This window comes from Anomaloglossus baeobatrachus, chromosome 8 (assembly GCF_048569485.1).
Source record: "Anomaloglossus baeobatrachus isolate aAnoBae1 chromosome 8, aAnoBae1.hap1, whole genome shotgun sequence".
In the NCBI taxonomy this organism is placed as follows: Eukaryota; Metazoa; Chordata; class Amphibia; order Anura; family Aromobatidae; genus Anomaloglossus; species Anomaloglossus baeobatrachus.
The window spans coordinates 46,738,707-46,757,327 of NC_134360.1; the positions used below are offsets into that span (position 1 = coordinate 46,738,707).

At 45.4% G+C, this 18,621-nt stretch overlaps 1 protein-coding gene across 2 annotated transcripts in view; it reads left to right on the plus strand.

Moving 5' to 3' along the window:
* The window catches only part of FGD5 (FYVE, RhoGEF and PH domain containing 5), a 152,835-nt gene extending 144,354 nt beyond the window's left edge, over positions 1-8,481 (plus strand). Inside the window, exons 19-21 of one of the 2 annotated variants that reach the window (XM_075321565.1) lie at positions 1,700-1,828; positions 5,433-5,587; positions 7,385-8,481. In XM_075321565.1, the coding sequence (XP_075177680.1) occupies positions 1,700-1,828; positions 5,433-5,587; positions 7,385-7,421 (321 nt within the window). In that variant the 3' untranslated portion in view covers positions 7,422-8,481. The remainder of the gene's footprint in view (positions 1-1,699; positions 1,829-5,432; positions 5,588-7,384) is intronic. The other variant, XM_075321567.1, reaches the window with a different exon arrangement.
* The last annotated feature ends 10,140 nt before the right edge of the window (positions 8,482-18,621 follow it).

The following is an 18,621-nucleotide window of genomic DNA, read 5'->3' on the forward strand; positions in this document are numbered from 1 at the left end:
GATCCTGAGTTACATCCTGTATTATACTCCAGAGCTGCACTCACTATTCTGCTGGTGGAGTCACTTTGTATATACTTTACATTAATATCCTGTACTGATCCTGAGTTACACCCTGTATTATACTCCAGAGCTGCACTCACTATTCTGCTGGTGCAGTCACTGTGTACACACATTACATACCTTATCCTGTAATGATCCTGAGTTACCTCCTGTATTATATTCCAGAGCTGCACTCACTATTCTGCTGGTGCAGTCACTGTGTACATACATTACATTACTTATCCTGTACTGATCCTGAGTTACATCCTGTATTATACTCCAGAGCTGCACTCACTATTCTGCTGGTGCAGTCACTGTGTACATGCATTACATTACTTATCCTGTACTGATCCTGAGTTACACCCTGTATTATACTCCAGAGCTGCACTCACTATTCTGCTGGTGCAGTCACTGTGTACATGCATTACATTACTTATCCTGTACTGATCCTGAGTTACACCCTGTATTATACTCCAGAGCTGCACTCACTATTCTGCTGGTGCAGTCACTGTGTACACACATTACATACCTTATCCTGTACTGATCCTGAGTTACCTCCTGTATTATATTCCAGAGCTGCACTCACTATTCTGCTGGTGCAGTCACTGTGTACATACATTACATTACTTATCCTGTACTGATCTGGAGTTACATCCTATATTATACTCCAGAGCTGCACTCACTATTCTGCTGGTGGAATCACTGTGTACATACAGAGCGGAGTGTAATCTGTATATACAGGTTGGTGACACTTTCTTGAGTAATGTGTAGTGTTCCTTTAAGGATCCCTCCGCACTGCAGCACGCAGTGGAGATGTCATCTACAAACCAGCAGATCTGATAAGAGCTAAGCAGTCATCTACATAGAGGTCGCTTTAACCTACAGTGAGAGCGCAGGGCCTCTGTTGACCACCAGGGGGCAGCAGCTAATATCTTTATATCCACTCACATGGACCTTGATTAGCGCTTATACAAATGAAGCACCTGGCAAGAATGTAAGCCCTAATTAGCATATTCATGAGAGCAGACTGTAGAAATATATCTAATTGTACCCCCGGGAAATATGTAATTACACGCCTCCGCCGCTCCAAGTGTAACATATGACACGTCTCATAGCGGCTTTTTAGTAGCACATATCGCGCCATTGTGCGCAGCAGCTGTAAGGTAGAAGAGATGCAAATATACCGTCAGCGGATGATGTCTGAATACAGCACTTAAAGGGGAACTCCATCTCCAAGATCCTATCCCAAGTCTTTTCTTCACAGTTCAAGATCTCTTCTTGCTGTCAGTGAATGGCCACACTTATATCATTCACACCAGCAATTTCCATCCTGTGAATCAGCAACTACAACTCCCAGCATCCCCTGGTGACTGCAGCAATCTAAGAAACTACAACTCCCAGCATGCCTTAACAGCTGCAGGTTTCTGATTCCTGTTTAAGGTCGTCTTCACACTATGCATTTTTTTTGCCAGAAAATTGCAGTAAAAAAACTGCATCGTGTGAACACGGTTTAATTGTTCTGCAGCAGGAGAAGTTAAGAAATACATGGGGCTCATTGCAATTAATGATGTCTATAAATCTGCCATTTTAATAATGTGGAATATGTTTTAATCTGCCGGTAATTTCTCAGAAACTCTCTTATTCTCTGCTGTATTCACAGGCCGCAGCGTCCGGAGAAAACGCCTCAATTAGTGGTTATTTACATCGGTGCAAAAAGGGCAAGAAATACTGGAAGAAACGCTGGTTCGTTATTAAAGGCAAAGTGCTATACACATACACGGCCTGCGAGGTGAGGGGGCGCTCATCATCTGACCCAGTGCAAAGACCATCCGGAGCAAGTAAAGCGTAAAGGGGTCCTCCAGTCCTGTGCAAATAAAACTTATTGGACTCCTTCAGTCCTATGGGAAAAAAGCTTAAAGGGGTCCTCCAGTTCAATGGAAAAAAAGCTTAAAGGGGTCCTCCAGTTCTATGCAAATAAAGCTTAAAGGGGTCCTCCAGTCCTATGGAAAAAAAAGCCTAAAGGGGTCCTCCAGTCTTATACAAATAAAGCTTAAAGGGATCCTCCAGTCCTATGGAAAAAAAAAGCTTAAAGGGGTCCTCCAGTCCTATGAAAAAAAAAAGCTTAAAGGGGGTCCTCCAGTCCTATGGGAAAAAAAGCCTAAAGGGGTCCTCCAGTCTAAGGCTATGTGCGCACGTGTGCGTATTACATGCAGTTACGCTGCGCTTTGTAGCGCAGCGTAACTGCATGCGTTCTGCGTCCCCTGCATAATCTATGGAGATTGTGCAGGGGCCGTGCGCACATGGCGTCTTAGAGCGCAGCGCTTCAGCTGCTGCCCGAAGCGCGCGTTCTAAGAAGTGACATGTCACTTCTTCTGTGCGCTTTGCCGGCAGCCCCTGCTCTGTCTATGGCAGGAGCTGCATGCAGAGCGCACGTTCTCTGCCGGCACCATGCGCTTCAGAACGGAGCTTTTCAGCTGCGCTCTGAAGCGCACCTTTTAGGTGCCATGCAGAGCGCACACGTGTGCACATAGCCTTATACAAATAAAGCTTAAAGGGATCCTCCAGTCCTATGGAAAAAAAAGCTTAAAGGGGTCCTCTAGTCCTATGCAAATAAAGCTTAAAGGGGGTCCTCCAGTCCCATGGGAAGAAAGCTTAAAGGGGTCCTCCAGTCCTATGCAAATAAAGCCTAAACTGGTCCTCCAGTCTTATACAAATAAAGCTTAGTGGAACCATCCAATCCTATGGAGAAAAAAAAAGGTTAAAGGGGTCTTCCAATCCTATGCAAAAGGTTCTTCAGTCCTATGGTAAAAAAAAAGCTTAAAAAGGCCCTCTAGTCCTATGGAAAAAGCTTAAAGGGGACCTTCAGTCCTGTGGAAATAAAAGCTTAAAGGGGTCTTCCAGCCCTATGCAAGTAAAGCCTGAAGGGATCATTCATTCTGTTTTAATAAAGCTTCAAGGGGTTTTCTACAAGTGTTTACAATTTGTCATAGCAATGGTATCTGTACTGGAAAAACAAACAAACGTATAGTGAAAAAATCTGCAATATTCTAACATCCATATCTAAGATCTCTGCTTGCTGTCAAAGCCTGGGAACATTCTAGTTCACAACTGGGTGAGCTGATTACTTCTCACAGCTGAGGGTTTGTCACAATCCTCTGTCAGCAGCATAGATCTCTCCTGCCCAATCTGTTTGTTACTCGACCTGATACAATGTATTGGTGTGGGCTGCGGTCACAGAGGATTCCATCCGTCACAGGGACAGAGGATCTGCCACCGACTGTGAACAAGAATATTCCCATTCACTGACAACAATAAAACATAAAATACAACTTTGGTAAATCCTTGCAATTTGAGGGGCATTATCTGCTTCCCCCGTTATTCCTGAACGTAGATATGCATATATTCCCTATACAGTGCCTTGCGAAAGTATTCGACCCCCCTTGAATTTTTCAACCTTTTCCCACATTTCAGGCTTCAAACATAAAGATAAAAATGTTACTGTTATGGTGAAGAATCAACAACAAGTGGGACACAATTGTGAAGGTGAATGATATTTATTGCTTATTTTAAACTTTTTATAAAAAATAAATAACTGAATATAGGGGCGTGCAATATTATTCATCCCCTTTACTTTCAGTGCAGCAAACTCACTCCAGAAGTTCATTGAGGATCTCTGAATGATCCAATGCTGTCCTAAATGACTGATGATGATAAATATAAGCCCCCTGTGTGTAATCAAGTCTCCGTATAAATGCATCTGCTCTGTGATAGTCTCAGGGTTCTGTTTAAGCCAGAGTCACACTTGCGAGTGCCTCACGTGTAACTAGCGCAAGTCTCTCATTGAATCATCCGGCACGGACTCGCACTCTCCTGACAGGAGCGGGTCAGTTGCATGTATGTCTATGCAGCTGAGATGCTCCTGTCCTGAGAGTGTGAGTCCATGCCGGGTGATTCAATGAGAGACTCGTGCGAGTTACACGCGAGGCACTCGCAAGTGTGACTCTGGCCTTAAAGTGCAGAAAGCATCATGAAGACCAAGGAACACAACAGGCAGGTCCGTGATACTGTTGTGGAGAACTTTAAAGCTGGATGTGGTTACAAAAAGATTTCCACAACTTTAAACATCCCAAGGAGCACTGTGCAAGCGATCATATTCAAATGGAAGGAGTGTTATACCACTGCAAATCTACCAAGACCCGGCCGTCCATCCAAACTTTCATCTCAAACAAGGAGAAGACTGATCAGAGATGCAGCCAAGAGGCCCATGATCACTCTGGATGAACTGCGGAGATCTACAGCTGAGGTGGGAGAGTCTGTCCATAGGACAACAATCAGTCGTACACTGCACAAATCTGACCTTTATGGAAGAGTGGCAAGGAGAAAGCCATTTCTCAAAGATATCCATAAAAAGTGTTGTTTAAAGTTTGCCACAAGCCACCTGGGAGACACCAAACATGTAGAAAAAGGTACTTTGGCAGATGAAACCAAAATCAAACTATTTGGGCACAATGCCAAACGATATGTTTGGCGTAAAAGCAACACAGCTCATCATCCTGAACACACCATCCCCACTGTCAAACATGGTGGTGGCAGCATCATGGTTTGGGCCTGCTTTTCTTCAGCAGGGACAGAGAAGATGGTTAAAATTGATGGGAAGATGGATGGAGCCAAATACAGGACCATTCTTGAAGAAAACCTGTTGGAGTCTACAAAAGACCTGAGACTAGGATGGAAATTTGTCTTCCAACAAGACAATGATCCCAAACATAAAGCAAAATCTACAATGGAATGGTTCACAAATAAACGTATCCAGGTGTTAGAATGGCCAAGTCACAGTCCAGACCTGAACCCAATCGAGAGTCTGTGGAGAGCTGAAAACTGCTGTTCACAAACGCTCTCCATCCAACCTCACTCAGCTCCAGCTGTTTACAAAGGAAGAATGGGCAAGAATTTCAGTCTCTCGATGTGTAAACCTGATAGACACATACCCCAAGCGACTTGTGCTGTAATCTCAGCAAAAGGTGGCGCTACAAAGTATTAACTTAAAGGGGATGAATAATATTGCACGCCCCACTTTTCAGTTTATTATTTTTTCCAAAAGTATAAAATAAGCAATAAATTTTGTTCAACTTCACAATTGTGTCCCACTTGTTGTTGATTCTTCACCAGAACATTAACATTTTTATCTTTATATTTCAAGCCTGAAATGTGGGAAAAGGTTGAAAAATTCAAAGGGGCCGAATACTTTCGCAAGGCACTGTATACCTTCATTAATATCACATTTTGATCCCCTCCATTCATACCTATATTGTTTCATTAAAGCCTCAGAAGAAAGTGCAGCTAGTGCCGGGTCCGGATCGATTCACATTATTTTTTTCCTTTATCATTTCCAGGACAAAATTGCCACAGAAAGTTTACCCCTATTAGGTTTCCACATTGTGCCTGACAACTGGGACCAGAACCCCAAACTGGGCACAGTGTTTCAGCTTTACCACAAGCAGACCCTGTTCTATAACTTCAAAGCAGCAGACACCAGTGCAGCCATCAGGTACCACCGCGGCCTCCGCCATCTCCGGTCTCTGCTGCTGCTTCTCTTCTTTATCTGGTCTATCCCTGTCTTCTAAAGGAAATAAGCCCAACTACTGAACAGTCTGTGGCAGCCACAGCATGCTGGCAGTTGTAGTTCCACAAGAGCTGCAGAGCCATGAATGCCCATAGAGCCCCCTAAGATCAGTAGAATGGGGAGAGGGGGCAGAATTTGCAATATTTCAAACCCTGATATGTCAGATTTCTGGCACAAGCTGTTTGATGAATCTTTTTCCCTTTTATCTCCTCCCCTACATTTGCCCGATTAGTAAAAGGTAGGGCACACATGGAGGCGAGAGCTCAGGCTGCTCTCCAATAATTGAGTGTATAGAGACTTTTGCAATTTCTTTTTATGCTGCCGTCTGCGAAAAAGAAAAAAAAAAAGGAAAAGATTTAGAATTGGATAGATCCATTGACAAGATCTATTATTATAAGTGAGGCCAAAGCCTTAGTTCAGGTGTTTTCCAGTGCACGGGGTTGGCAGACACGGTGTATTTAAAGGGAACCTGTCACCACGAGCAGTTCTGGGTTCATATTGCTAATCCATGCCTAACCGTCCCTGTATACACTAGCATAGATAAAGAGATCTTTAGAAAAAGTATTTCTAAAGATCCTTTATGATATGCTAATGAGGCCAGGGACTAGTCACAAGGGCGTTTATTTCCCCCTGACTAGTCCGCCCTTTTAGGTATGCACCTCACAGCTGATGACGCTGGGCATTGGGCATGCTATGTCCATTGTCACCGCCTAAGATGCCGAGTTTAGGCTCAGTGCACATGATCAGAAGTCACTGCACTTCCGATTATGAACACTAGACCTCTCTGAAGCCAGGACGTGTACACCTGGCTTCATACTGCGCATGACCGAAAGTGCCGAGGACTTCTGATCATGTGCACTGACCCTAAACCCAATGTCTTAGGCGGTGACAACAGACACAGGTACATTAAATAACATGTTGGCACATCCTTGTGGGCCCCTGTGGGTGTGCTAACATGCTAAGAGGGCGGACTAGTCAGGAGATATAACGCCCTTGGGACTAGTCCCCACGCTCATTAGCATATCATAAGGGATCTTTAGAAATACTTTTTCTAGAGAACTCTTTATCTATGCTACTAAATACAGGGATGATTAGGCAGAGATTAGCAACATACACCCAGAACTGCTCATAGTCCTGGGTGCATATTGCACCTGACAGGTTCACTTCAACTTGCATCTAAAAATGTCGGACCCAGTAAAGTCTCTCCAATTTCACCAGTTGCAGGACTTACTGGCATTTTACGGCTGTAGCAGAGCGGTTCTGTTAGGTGCCCCAGACAGGTGATTGTCCAGATCTGGCTGTCCCAGCTCGGCACACAGCGCAGCCCTTCATCCTCCATCCTTATTGTTCCCTTTTCTTATTTCCTTTCTTTTCTTGCTGCAAATTTCTACCAAATGTTCAATAAATGTTCAGTCCTAAAGGAGATTTTTTTTTTCTTGCTCGCAAAACCAGAAACTCCTAGAATTCTACTTGCTGGGATTTGTAGTTTTGCAGCAACTGATGAACTGTATGTAGGTGGATGCAGTAGTTTATGGATTTGCAAACTGACCATATCTATAACTGATCTGCAGCCGCTCTAAGCCTTAGCCAAGAAATGAGGATCCTGTGACGGACGCCATCTATTAACCCCTTTATATACCATATTTCAGAGTTCTAACGCTTTACCGCAGGTCGTCCCTCATTGCACTCGCCCAGTAACACTCTCCTTCTTGTCTCTTGCAGGTGGGTTGAAGCCATTAAAGCAGCGTCAGTATTATAGCATTCGCCCTCCACAGCCCTCGACCGACTGACTTTTATTATCAGAATGTAAATTCAACTATTTCGAGTCGCTAAAAAAAAAAAGTTTTTTTGTTTTTTTTTTAAATGTAAAAACTGGATTGTTGGCGCCCCTGCAGACTGGAGCCGCCTCCGCTCCCGTGGAATGTATTGTGGGTGCCGGCGGACTCCCCGCTTCCTCGCCTTTTGGTTTGCAAAACAGTCTGATATTTAGCCGCTGCCCCTCCAGGCGGCCCTGTTTACACTTTCCAGATGATGTGCATTTAGCAGGGGATTTTATGATTTTTATCAGCCTCGCTGAAGGCAGGTGCTGGTCGGCCGCCCCCCAGAAGCGGCTCAATGTCTACCCTCATTATGGGAGAACTCCACCAACAGCGGAGTCTGTTCTCCGCCCAATAACGATCCATTGTCACATGCCCGGGATTCCCTTCTCATGGTGGAACTCCCCTTTAAGCAACCTGATTAACCTCTTTGAGACAAATCTACCAAACCTCACATCACTAGTATCGTATCTATGTCTGTGGGATGTAACGGAGGAGCAGAGACCCTCACCAGTTCTCTTCATACTGGGATGACTGGAGGCGGAGAGACAGATGTTGCCCAATTCTTACCAAGTTCTCCCCATTTCGGAAGCTGGCGCTTACCATCAACCATGTAACCCCCACCACATCATGCCCATGAACCAGGAGGCTCAGGTTGAACATCACATTATCTCCCCGCAGAAGGACATGCATGAAGGAGGACGCACAACAATGCTGAATCTGCTGCAATCCATGGGAGGCTCGTGATGCCATGCTGGGTGTAGTAGTCCCCCCCACATTGTATTCTTATGATAAGTGCATTTGCAAACCATCCTGGTCTCTCCGACATGCGAGCGCGCCGTTGTTTACAGAGAACTCGCTATCTTTTACAATACAAAAAGCCTTAAAATGATTTGTTGGTTCTTTGCGTCCGATTCAAGAAATAAAATAAAAAATGTACAGCCAGATTCACCTCGTAATAAGAATCTGTAAGATGTATCTGTAGGAATAAAGATGTTTAACAGTGTTGTCATTATTGTGTCCATGTTCCTTTCAAAATTAAAAGAAGATAAATGAATAAAAAATGGAATTACCCTTTAAGAGGAACTAATTGCCTCCCTGGGGTGCAGAGATCTATGCAATTAAATATTCAACGTGTAACAAGCTTCAAACTGTGTGTTGGCACATACCAGAAATGTGTCAGTTATTGCCGCAATGCTTTACACTGCTGCTTTGCTTACTTACAAACAGGAGGAACTCCATGCACAGAAGGAGAAAATCCACTACAGAAAATAACAGACAAAAAGTTATTTGTCCAAGGAATCAAAACTCCATCTCATCTGGATCTCCAAGTGCTGCTGATTCCCCTCACCAAAACCTGACACTTCTATACGAATTCTAATATAACTCCGACAATACTGCCCCTATGTACAAGAATATATCTACTATAATACAGCCCCTATGTACAGGAATATAACTACTATAATACTGACCCTATGTATAAGAATATAACTACTATAATACTGCCCCCTATGTACAAGAATATAACTACTATAACACTGACCCTATGTATAAGAATATAACTACTATAATACTGCTCCTATGTATAAGAATATAACTACTATACTACTGCCCCTATGTACAAGAATATAACTACTATAATACTGCTCCTATGTACAAGAATATAACTACTATAATACTGTCCTATATGTACAAGAATATAACTATTATAACACTGCCCCCTATGTACAAGAATATAACTACTATAATACTGCTCCTATGTACAAGAATATAACTATTATAACACTGCCCCCTATGTACAAGAATATAACTACTATAATACTGCTCCTATGTACAAGAATATAACTATTATAACACTGCCCCCTATGTACAAGAATGTAACTACTATAATACTGCCCCCTATGTACAAGAATATAACTACTATAATACTGCCTCTATGTACAAGAATATAACTACTATAATACTACCTGCTATGTATAAGAATATAACTACTATAAAACTGCCCCTATGTACAAGAATATAACTACTATAATACTGCTCCTATGTACAAGAATATAACTACTATAATACTGTCCTCTATGTACAAGAATATAACTATTATAACACTGCCCCCTATGTACAAGAATATAACTACTATAATACTGCTCCTATGTACAAGAATATAACTACTATACTACTGCCCCTATGTACAAGAATATAACTACTATAATACTGCTCCTATGTACAAGAATATAACTACTATAATACTGTCCTCTATGTACAAGAATATAACTATTATAACACTGCCCCCTATGTACAAGAATATAACTACTATAATACTGCTCCTATGTACAAGAATATAACTATTATAACACTGCCCCCTATGTACAAGAATGTAACTACTATAATACTGCCCCCTATGTACAAGAATATAACTACTATAATACTGCCTCTATGTACAAGACTATAACTACTATAATACTACCTGCTATGTATAAGAATATAACTACTATAATACTGCCCCTATGTACAAGAATATAACTACTATAATACTACCCCCTATGTATAAGAATATAACTACTATAATACTGCCCCCTATGTACAAGAATATAACTACTATAATACTGCCCCTATGTACAAGACTATAACTACTATAATACTGCTCCCTATGTATAAGAATATAACTACTATAATACTGCTCCCTATATACAGGAATATAACTACTATAATACTGCTCCCTATATACAGGAATATAACTACTATAATACTGCCCCTATGTACAAGAATATACTATAATACTGCTCCCTATATACAGGAATATAACTACTATATTACTGCTCCTATGTACAACAATATCACTGCTATATTACTTCCCTTTATATATACAGCAATATAACTGCTATAATGCTACCACCTGCAGACCCAGCAAGCGGCCCTTCGGACTCCCTATGTAGAAGTTCTCTGTCATGATGAAAATAGCAGGAAACCTGGGCTCCTAAGCGATCTTTCAAGCTAGGGAAACCCTATGCTATCCCTAACATCAGGGATACTCCTGGAGAGGCCAGAGTCTCCTTCCTGATCCTGCTCCTGACCCAATTTCCCCAAGCCCTAGGAAGAGACAGGACAGGAGAGTGATGAAACCCATAGATAAGGACACACAGGGGGAAACCAAAACTGTCACACAGCACGCTCACACAAAAAGGTACAGACAAAAGGTTCAGGAGGAAAAACAAGAGCAGGAAGGAAGCTACAAAACAACAGGGGTAAACTCCACAACAGCACCAATCAATAAGCACAACGTTCCCCAGTAAGTCTGGGACACCACACTTCACAGACCAACATAGAATAACTATAGCTGGCATGGGTGGAAGGTTTTCACAAGCATAAATAAAATGGGAGCAGACGTGATAGGTCTCCTCACAACATGTGACCAAAGGAGCAAACAGACCAGCAGAGATTAACTCTTGCTAGCCTGCCTATGAACCAGCAGACAGCAGGTTGACACTAGAGTGTGCAAAACTCTATTTTAGGCTACATTCACATGACCATTCTGTTTTTGCGGTCCGCAAAACACGGTCCTTTTTTTTACGGATGCATTCGTGTGGCATCCGTTCTGTTCCTTATACGGGACGTGTGTCATCCGTGTGCCTTCCGGTTTTTTTTGCGGACCGCAAAACACAGAAGCAGCTAGATAGATAAGTAGATGGATATAGATATAGATAGAGGGATAGATAGAGGGATAAATAGAGGAATAAATGAATGGAGGGATAGCTTGAGGGATAGATAGATAATAGAGAGACATATAATTTCCCACTCCCCAGCATTTTGTAATCATGCACACTTTAGTGCCTTTCATGTGGCACTAAAGGGTGCTTAGCCTTGTATTTAGCCAAAAAATTATTAAAAAAAAAACAGACATGGGGGTTCCCCCTTATTTTTGTAGCCAGCTTGGGTAAAGCAGACGGCTGCAGCCTGCAGACCACAGCTGGCAGCTTCACATTGGCTGGTAATCCAAAACAGAGGGCACCCCACGCTAATATTTTAAATTAAATAATTTAAAACAAAAAATGTGGGGTCTCCCCCAACTTGGATCACCAGCCAAAGTAAAGCAGACAGCTGTGGTCTGGTATTCTCAGACTAGGGAGGTCTGCGATTCTTGGACCCTCCCCAGCCTAAGAATAGCAGGCCTCAGCCGCCCCAGAAGTGGCGCATCCATTAGATGCACCAATCCTTGTGCTTTGCTCCAGCTCATCCCGATGCCCCGGTGCAGTGGCAAACTGGGTAATATATGGGGTTGATACCAGATGTGTAATGTCGCCTGGCATCAAGCCCTGGGGTTACTGATGTCACGGCGTCTATCAGATACCAGACATCACCAACCCAGTCAGTAATTTAAAAAAAAGACGAGAAATTTTTATTTGATAAAACACTCCCCAAAACATTCCCTCTTTCACCAATTTATTGAAAAGAAAAAACAAATCCAGGTCCGGCGTAATCCATACCATAGTCACTGTCCCAATCAATGAAGAACAGAAGGTTCCCCATTGACTGGGAGAGTAATGCAGTGACCTGAGCTAACATCAATAGGTCAGCCCAGGTCACTGCAGGGCATGACCAGTGCTGACTTCAGGAGGTTAGCGAGGTACATTACCTGTGGTGATGGAAGCCGTTGCACACCTGACATCAGCGCTGGTCACTGACTTCTATGCCCGCCGCGTTCTCAGACCACCTCTCGGGAGTGGCCCGTGACGTCACCGCTAGTCACAGTCTCAGGCCGCCCGCAAGAGGTGATGTGAGAACGCGGCGGTCAGTGACGAGCGTGGATGTCAGGAGGGCAGGACTTCATCACCGCAGGTAATCAGCCGCGGGGCTGGCAGGGAGCAGGACACAGACTGGTCGGGCACCCGACGGAGGTCACACAGAAGTGCTTCCGTGCGGCTTCTGGAGATTTTGCGGGCCCATTGACTTGTATTGAGTCACGGTCCGTTATCACGGAACAGAATAGGACATGTTCCATAATAACGGAACGGACATACGGCATCCGATGTGTTTTTTTGTAGGATCGGATGCACATGTAAGTGCTTCCTTTTGCCATCCGATCCTACAAAAAAAGACATTGAAAAGATGGTCTTGTTCGTGGGTCAGCAAAAAAACAGGAACGGACCAGGACAAATGGAACGGTTATGTGAATGAGCCCGAATAGTACCCTTCCCTCTATGACAGGCCTCTGGACCCTAAGGGCCCGGTCTCTCAGGATGGAGACAATGGAGTGTCCTAATCAGGGTGCTCAGCATGGATATCTGAAGCCAGTACCCAAGTCCTCTCCTCAGGACCATAACCTCACCAATGAGCAAAGTACTGTAAAGATTGATTCTTGTTTCCTTTACCAATCAGTTTGGACATGGCAAGAGGGGTTCCCGAACCCATATATTTGACAGAGATCTATGGAAAACATTATGAATCTTGTAAGATGCAGGTAACGCCAGGTGAAAAACAACCGGATTAATGACTGCTGTGATTTTGTGCGAACCAATAAACAGAGGTTTAACTTCAGTGAAGGTATTTAAAGCTTAATGTTTTTATATACCAGATCATCCATACACAGGTCCGGACCAGGCAGACGTCTACAGGCAACCGCGCGTATATACTTAAAACCAATGTCATGCAAATGTTGCTGAACCTTCTCCCATGTAGACGATTATGCCGGACCATATGGTCCTTCCCAGATACCCCTGATGAGTGCCCCTCCAAAAACGCACAGAACTGGGGATGACGATCATAGACACAAAAAAAAGGAAATATACCAGAAGATTCACGGTGAGAATTATTGATGCGAAATTCTGTGAGGACAGAACGAGGACCACTCCTCCTGGTTATTAGAAACAAAACATTAATAAAGCTCCAAATTCTGATTCATGTGTTCCGTTTGCCCATTAGACTGAAGATGGAAAGCCGATGAATGAGATAATTTAATCCCTAACTGAGAGCAGAAAACTCTCCAAAAGTTGGCAATAAGGGTAAGTTCACACAGTGCGTCTTTGCGCGTTTTTCGGGTGCGTTTTTGGCCTCAAAACTGCATGACTTTGCTTCCCCAGCAAAGTCTATGAGTTTTCATTTTTGCTGTCCGCACCTTTTTTTTTAAGCTACGTTTTTGATCTTAAAAAAAAAAATGGACATGTCAGTTCTTTCCTGCGTTTTCTCCCCATGCAATGCATTGGAAAAACGGAGAAAAACGCAGAGATCAAAAACGCAGGAAAACGCACCGAATCGCGGTAAAAACGCATGCGTTTTTTGCCACGGTGTGTTTTTGTGTGTTGTTAGCGGCCAAAAACACAGCGTCAAAAAAACGCAGCGTGTGCACATAGCCTAAATTGAGTTCCCCTATGAGAAACAATATCAGACAGGACTCCGTGGAGTCTGACGATCTCACGTATAAACACCTGGGCCAAGCTCTTGGCATCAGGTAAGATTAAAAAATGTGAGGAATAAGTGTGTTTGAAAATATAAATACAGTGCCTACAAGTAGTATTCAACCCCCTGCAGATTTAGCAGGTTTACACATTCGGAATTAACTTGGCATTGTGACATTTGGACTGTAGATCAGCCTGGAAGTGTGAAATGCAGCAAAAAAGAATGTTATTTCTTTTTTTATTTTTTTTTTTTAAATTGTGAAAAGTGTATTCAGAGGGTCATTTATTATTCAACCCCTCAAACAACCAGAATTCTGTTTGGTTCCCCTAAAGTATTAAGAAGTATTTCAGGCACAAAGAACAATGAGCTTCACATGTTTGGATTAATTATCTCTTTTTCCAGCCTTTTCTGACTAATTAAAACCCTCCCCAAACTTGTGAACAGCACTCATACTTGGTCAACATGGGAAAGACAAAGGAGCATTCCAAGGCCATCAGAGACAAGATCGTGGAGGGTCACAAGGCTGGCAAGGGGTACAAAACCCTTTCCAAGGAGTTGGGCCTACCTGTCTCCACTGTTGGGAGCATCATCCGGAAGTGGAAGGCTTATGGAACTACTGTTAGGCTTCCACAGCCTGGACAGCCTTTGAAAGTTTCCACCTGTGCCAAGGCCAGGCTTGTCCGAAGAGTCAAGGCTAACCCAAGGACAACAAGGAAGGAGCTCCGGGAAGATCTCATGGCAGTGGGGACATTGGTTTCAGTCAATACCATAAGTAACGTACTCCACCGCAATGGTCTCCGTTCCAGACGAGCCCGTAAGGTACCTTTACTTTCAAAGCGTCATGTCAAGGCTCATCTACAGTTTGCTCATAATCACTTGGAGGACTCTGAGACAGACTGGTTCAAGGTTCTCTGGTCTGATGAGACCAAGATCGAGATCTTTGGTGCCAACCACACACGTGACGTTTGGAGACTGGATGGCACTGCATACGACCCCAAGAATACCATCCCTACAGTCAAGCATGGTGGTGGCAGCATCATGCTGTGGGGCTGTTTCTCAGCCAAAGGGCCTGGCCATCTGGTCCGCATCCATGGGAAGATGGATAGCACGGCCTACCTGGAGATTTTGGCCAAGAACCTCCGCTCCTCCATCAAGGATCTTAAGATGGGTCGTCATTTCATCTTCCAACAAGACAACGACCCAAAGCACACAGCCAAGAAAACCAAGGCCTGGTTCAAGAGGGAAAAAATCAAGGCGTTGCAGTGGCCTAGTCAGTCTCCTGACCTTACCCCAATTGAAAACTTGTGGAAGGAGCTCAAGATTAAAGTCCACATGAGACACCCAAAGAACCTAGATAACTTGGAGAAGATCTGCATGGAGGAGTGGGCCAAGATAACTCCAGAGATCTGTGCCGGCCTGATCAGGTCTTATAAAAGACGATTATTAGCTGTAATTGCAAACAAGGGTTATTCCACAAAATATTAAACCTAGGGGTTGAATAATAATTGACCCACACTTTTATGTTGAAAATGTATTAAAATTTAACTGAGCAACATAACTTGTTGGTTTGTAAGATTTATGCATCTGTTAATAAATCCTGCTCTTGTTTGAAGTTTGCAGGCTCTAACTTATTTGCATCTTATCAAACCTGCTAAATCTGCAGGGGGTTGAATACTACGTGTGTGTGTGTGTGTGTGTGTGTGTGCGTCCGGGATTGGCATCTGCACCGTCGCAGCTGCAGCCACAAACTTTTGCACACTCACACATCTGGACCCCGAGAGCATCATAGACTATGTTGTGAGGCGCAATTTTAACCCTGCGCATTCCAATTTACCAATCAATTTTGCCCCTATCTACATAGTGGGGAAAAGTGAAACGAAAAGTGTATCCGCACCGTCGCATTTACAATCACGAAATTTTGCACAGACACCTCATGTGACCCAGGGAACGTCATAGACTATATTTTGACAGGAAAATTTAACCCTGCACTTTACAGTTACTCTCCAAAAAACATGCCTCCATTAAAGTAAATGGAGCCTGAAACTACAGCTTATTAGTAGGAGCTGTGATTGGTTGCTATAGGAACAAAAGACATTCATAGTATAAGAAGCTTATATGTGAGGTAATAAGATGTCGGTGGGGAGACGGACAGAGATAGAGACAGAGAGACAGACCTGGGAAAGAGACAGAGACAGACCTGCAAAGAGACAGACGGAGCACATTACTTGGCCAATTTAGTTAAATCTGTGTGGAATATCTGTGGTGTTGAAATATATGTTGTGAAATACTTCAATTAGCTTACTTTTTGCCTTTTAATAATTACATTTCTATCTATTTGTGTTGTGGTTTTTGTGTGCAGAATACATTTTTGTTAATACAGTCTATTTTGTTAACAACAGTTATTAACCCGGGCGAAGCCGGGTAGTACAGCTAGTCTATATATATAATTGCCTTATTCTGTCTGTCTGTCTTGCTCCAAAATTGTGTCCTTACGGTGACACAAAGCTGATTGGCCGCTGGGATCGCCATGGCCCCGCCCCCCTGCACGGATTGGCCGCTCGCCCAGGCAACTCGCCCACGCCCCACCCCCCTCACGCAATGCACGCTCGCTCTGGCCCCGCCCCCGCACGCATTCCCCGAACCGACCGACACGGAGCCACGACTCCCAGGTGAGTACTGTACCCCCGGGAGCCCACATCAGCGTACGCCGCCAAGCCTGCCGACACATACCCTCGCATTGCTGGGGTTGTCGCCGTATGCTGGTGTGGGCTCCCGTGCGAGCGGGGGACGGGATACGCTGGTAACCATGGCAGCATAGTTACCAGCGCATCAAGGTCCTACAGCGGCGGAACATACACACGCACACACATCAGATCACACTCACTCACACACACATCACATCGCATCCACACACTCACAACATCCTGGGATATCGCTTGCTTCTCGGCGGCGATACTGTACAGTGAACTTCCAGGACCTGCCGGAGGATCACATGGCCAGAAGCATGTGGTATCTCCGGATGTTGTGAGTGTGAGCGCGTATGTGCAATATCGTCAATGTGTGTGTGAGTGTATGCGATCGGGTGTGTGTGAGTGTATGCGATCGGGTGTGTGTGAGTGTATGCGATCGGGGGTGTGTGTGTGTGTGTGTGTGTGTGCGATCGGATCTGTGTCGGCAGAGGAGCACGGCGTGCTGGAGGAGGCTGGGAGGAGACAGGCTGATCCTGGGGAAGGCTGGGAGTGGGAGGCTGAAAGAAGAGAGGCTGATGCTGGGGGAGGCTGAGGCTGGGGGAGGCTGGGAGGAGAAAGGCTGATGCTAGGGACAGAAAAGGCTGATGCTGGGAGGAGAGAGGCTGATGCTGGGAGGAGAGAGGCTGATGCTGGGAGGAGAGAGGCTGATGCTGGGAGGAGAGAGGCTGATGCTGCGGGCAGAGAGGCTGATGCTGGTGCAGCATGGGGATGGAGCACGATGGGGGGTGCGCAGCATGGGGGATGGAGCACGATGGGGAGTGCGCAGCATGGGGGATGGAGCACGTTTGGGAGTGCGCAGCATGGGGGATGGAGCACGTTTGGGAGTGCGCAGCATGGGGGATGGAGCACGTTTGGGAGTGCGCAGCATGGGGGATGGAGCATGTTTGGGAGTGCGCAGCATGGGGGATGGAGCACGTTTGGGAGTGCGCAGCATGGCGGATGGAGCACGTTTGGGAGTGCGCAGCATGGCGGATGGAGCACGTTTGGGAGTGCGCAGCATGGCGGATGGACCACGTTTGGGAGTGCGCAGCATGGCGGATGGACCACGTTTGGGAGTGCGCAGCATGGCGGATGGAGCACGTTTGGGAGTGCGCAGCATGGCGGATGGAGCACGTTTGGGAGTGCGCAGCATGGCGGATGGAGCACGTTTGGGAGTGCGCAGCATGGCGGATGGAGCACGTTTGGGAGTGCGCAGCATGGCGGATGGAGCACGTTTGGGAGTGCGCAGCATGGCGGATGGAGCACGTTTGGGAGTGCGCAGCATGGCGGATGGAGCACGTTTGGGAGTGCACAGCATGGCGGATGGAGCACGTTTGGGAGTGCGCAGCATGGCGGATGGAGCACGTTTGGGAGTGCGCAGCATGGGGGATGCAGCACGATGGGGAGTGCGCAGTATGGCGGATGGAGCACGTTTGGGAGTGCGCAGCATGGCGGATGGAGCACGTTTGGGAGTGCGCAGCATGGCGGATGGAGCACGTTTGGGAGTGCGCAGCATGGCGGATGGAGCACGTTGGGGAGTGCGCAGCATGGGGGATGGAGCACGATGTGGGGTGCGCAGCATGGGGGATGGAGCACGATGGGAGGTGCACACCTCCCCCCAACACACACACACACACACTGGGAACCACAAACACCGCCCTACACAGACACCCACACACACAGACAACGCTGCACACACACAACACCCAACACACAAACACCGCGGCATACATAAATATACGCACATACCGCACAACACACACATTGCACAAAACATACCTCCCCCCAAAACACACCACACACACACAAACCGCGCAACACACACACACACACAAATCTCGTATTCCCTGCAGTGAGACACGCCCCCACGCTGAGTGACAGGTGTCTCACTGCACCCGATCATAGGCGCCTGTGGGCGGGGAAAGCAGGGAATACGAGATTGTTTAATGAGCGGCCGGCTTTTTCAAAATAGTAAAAGCCGCCGGAGCAGTGTGAACGCCATGCAGTGCCGCGCCGGGGATCG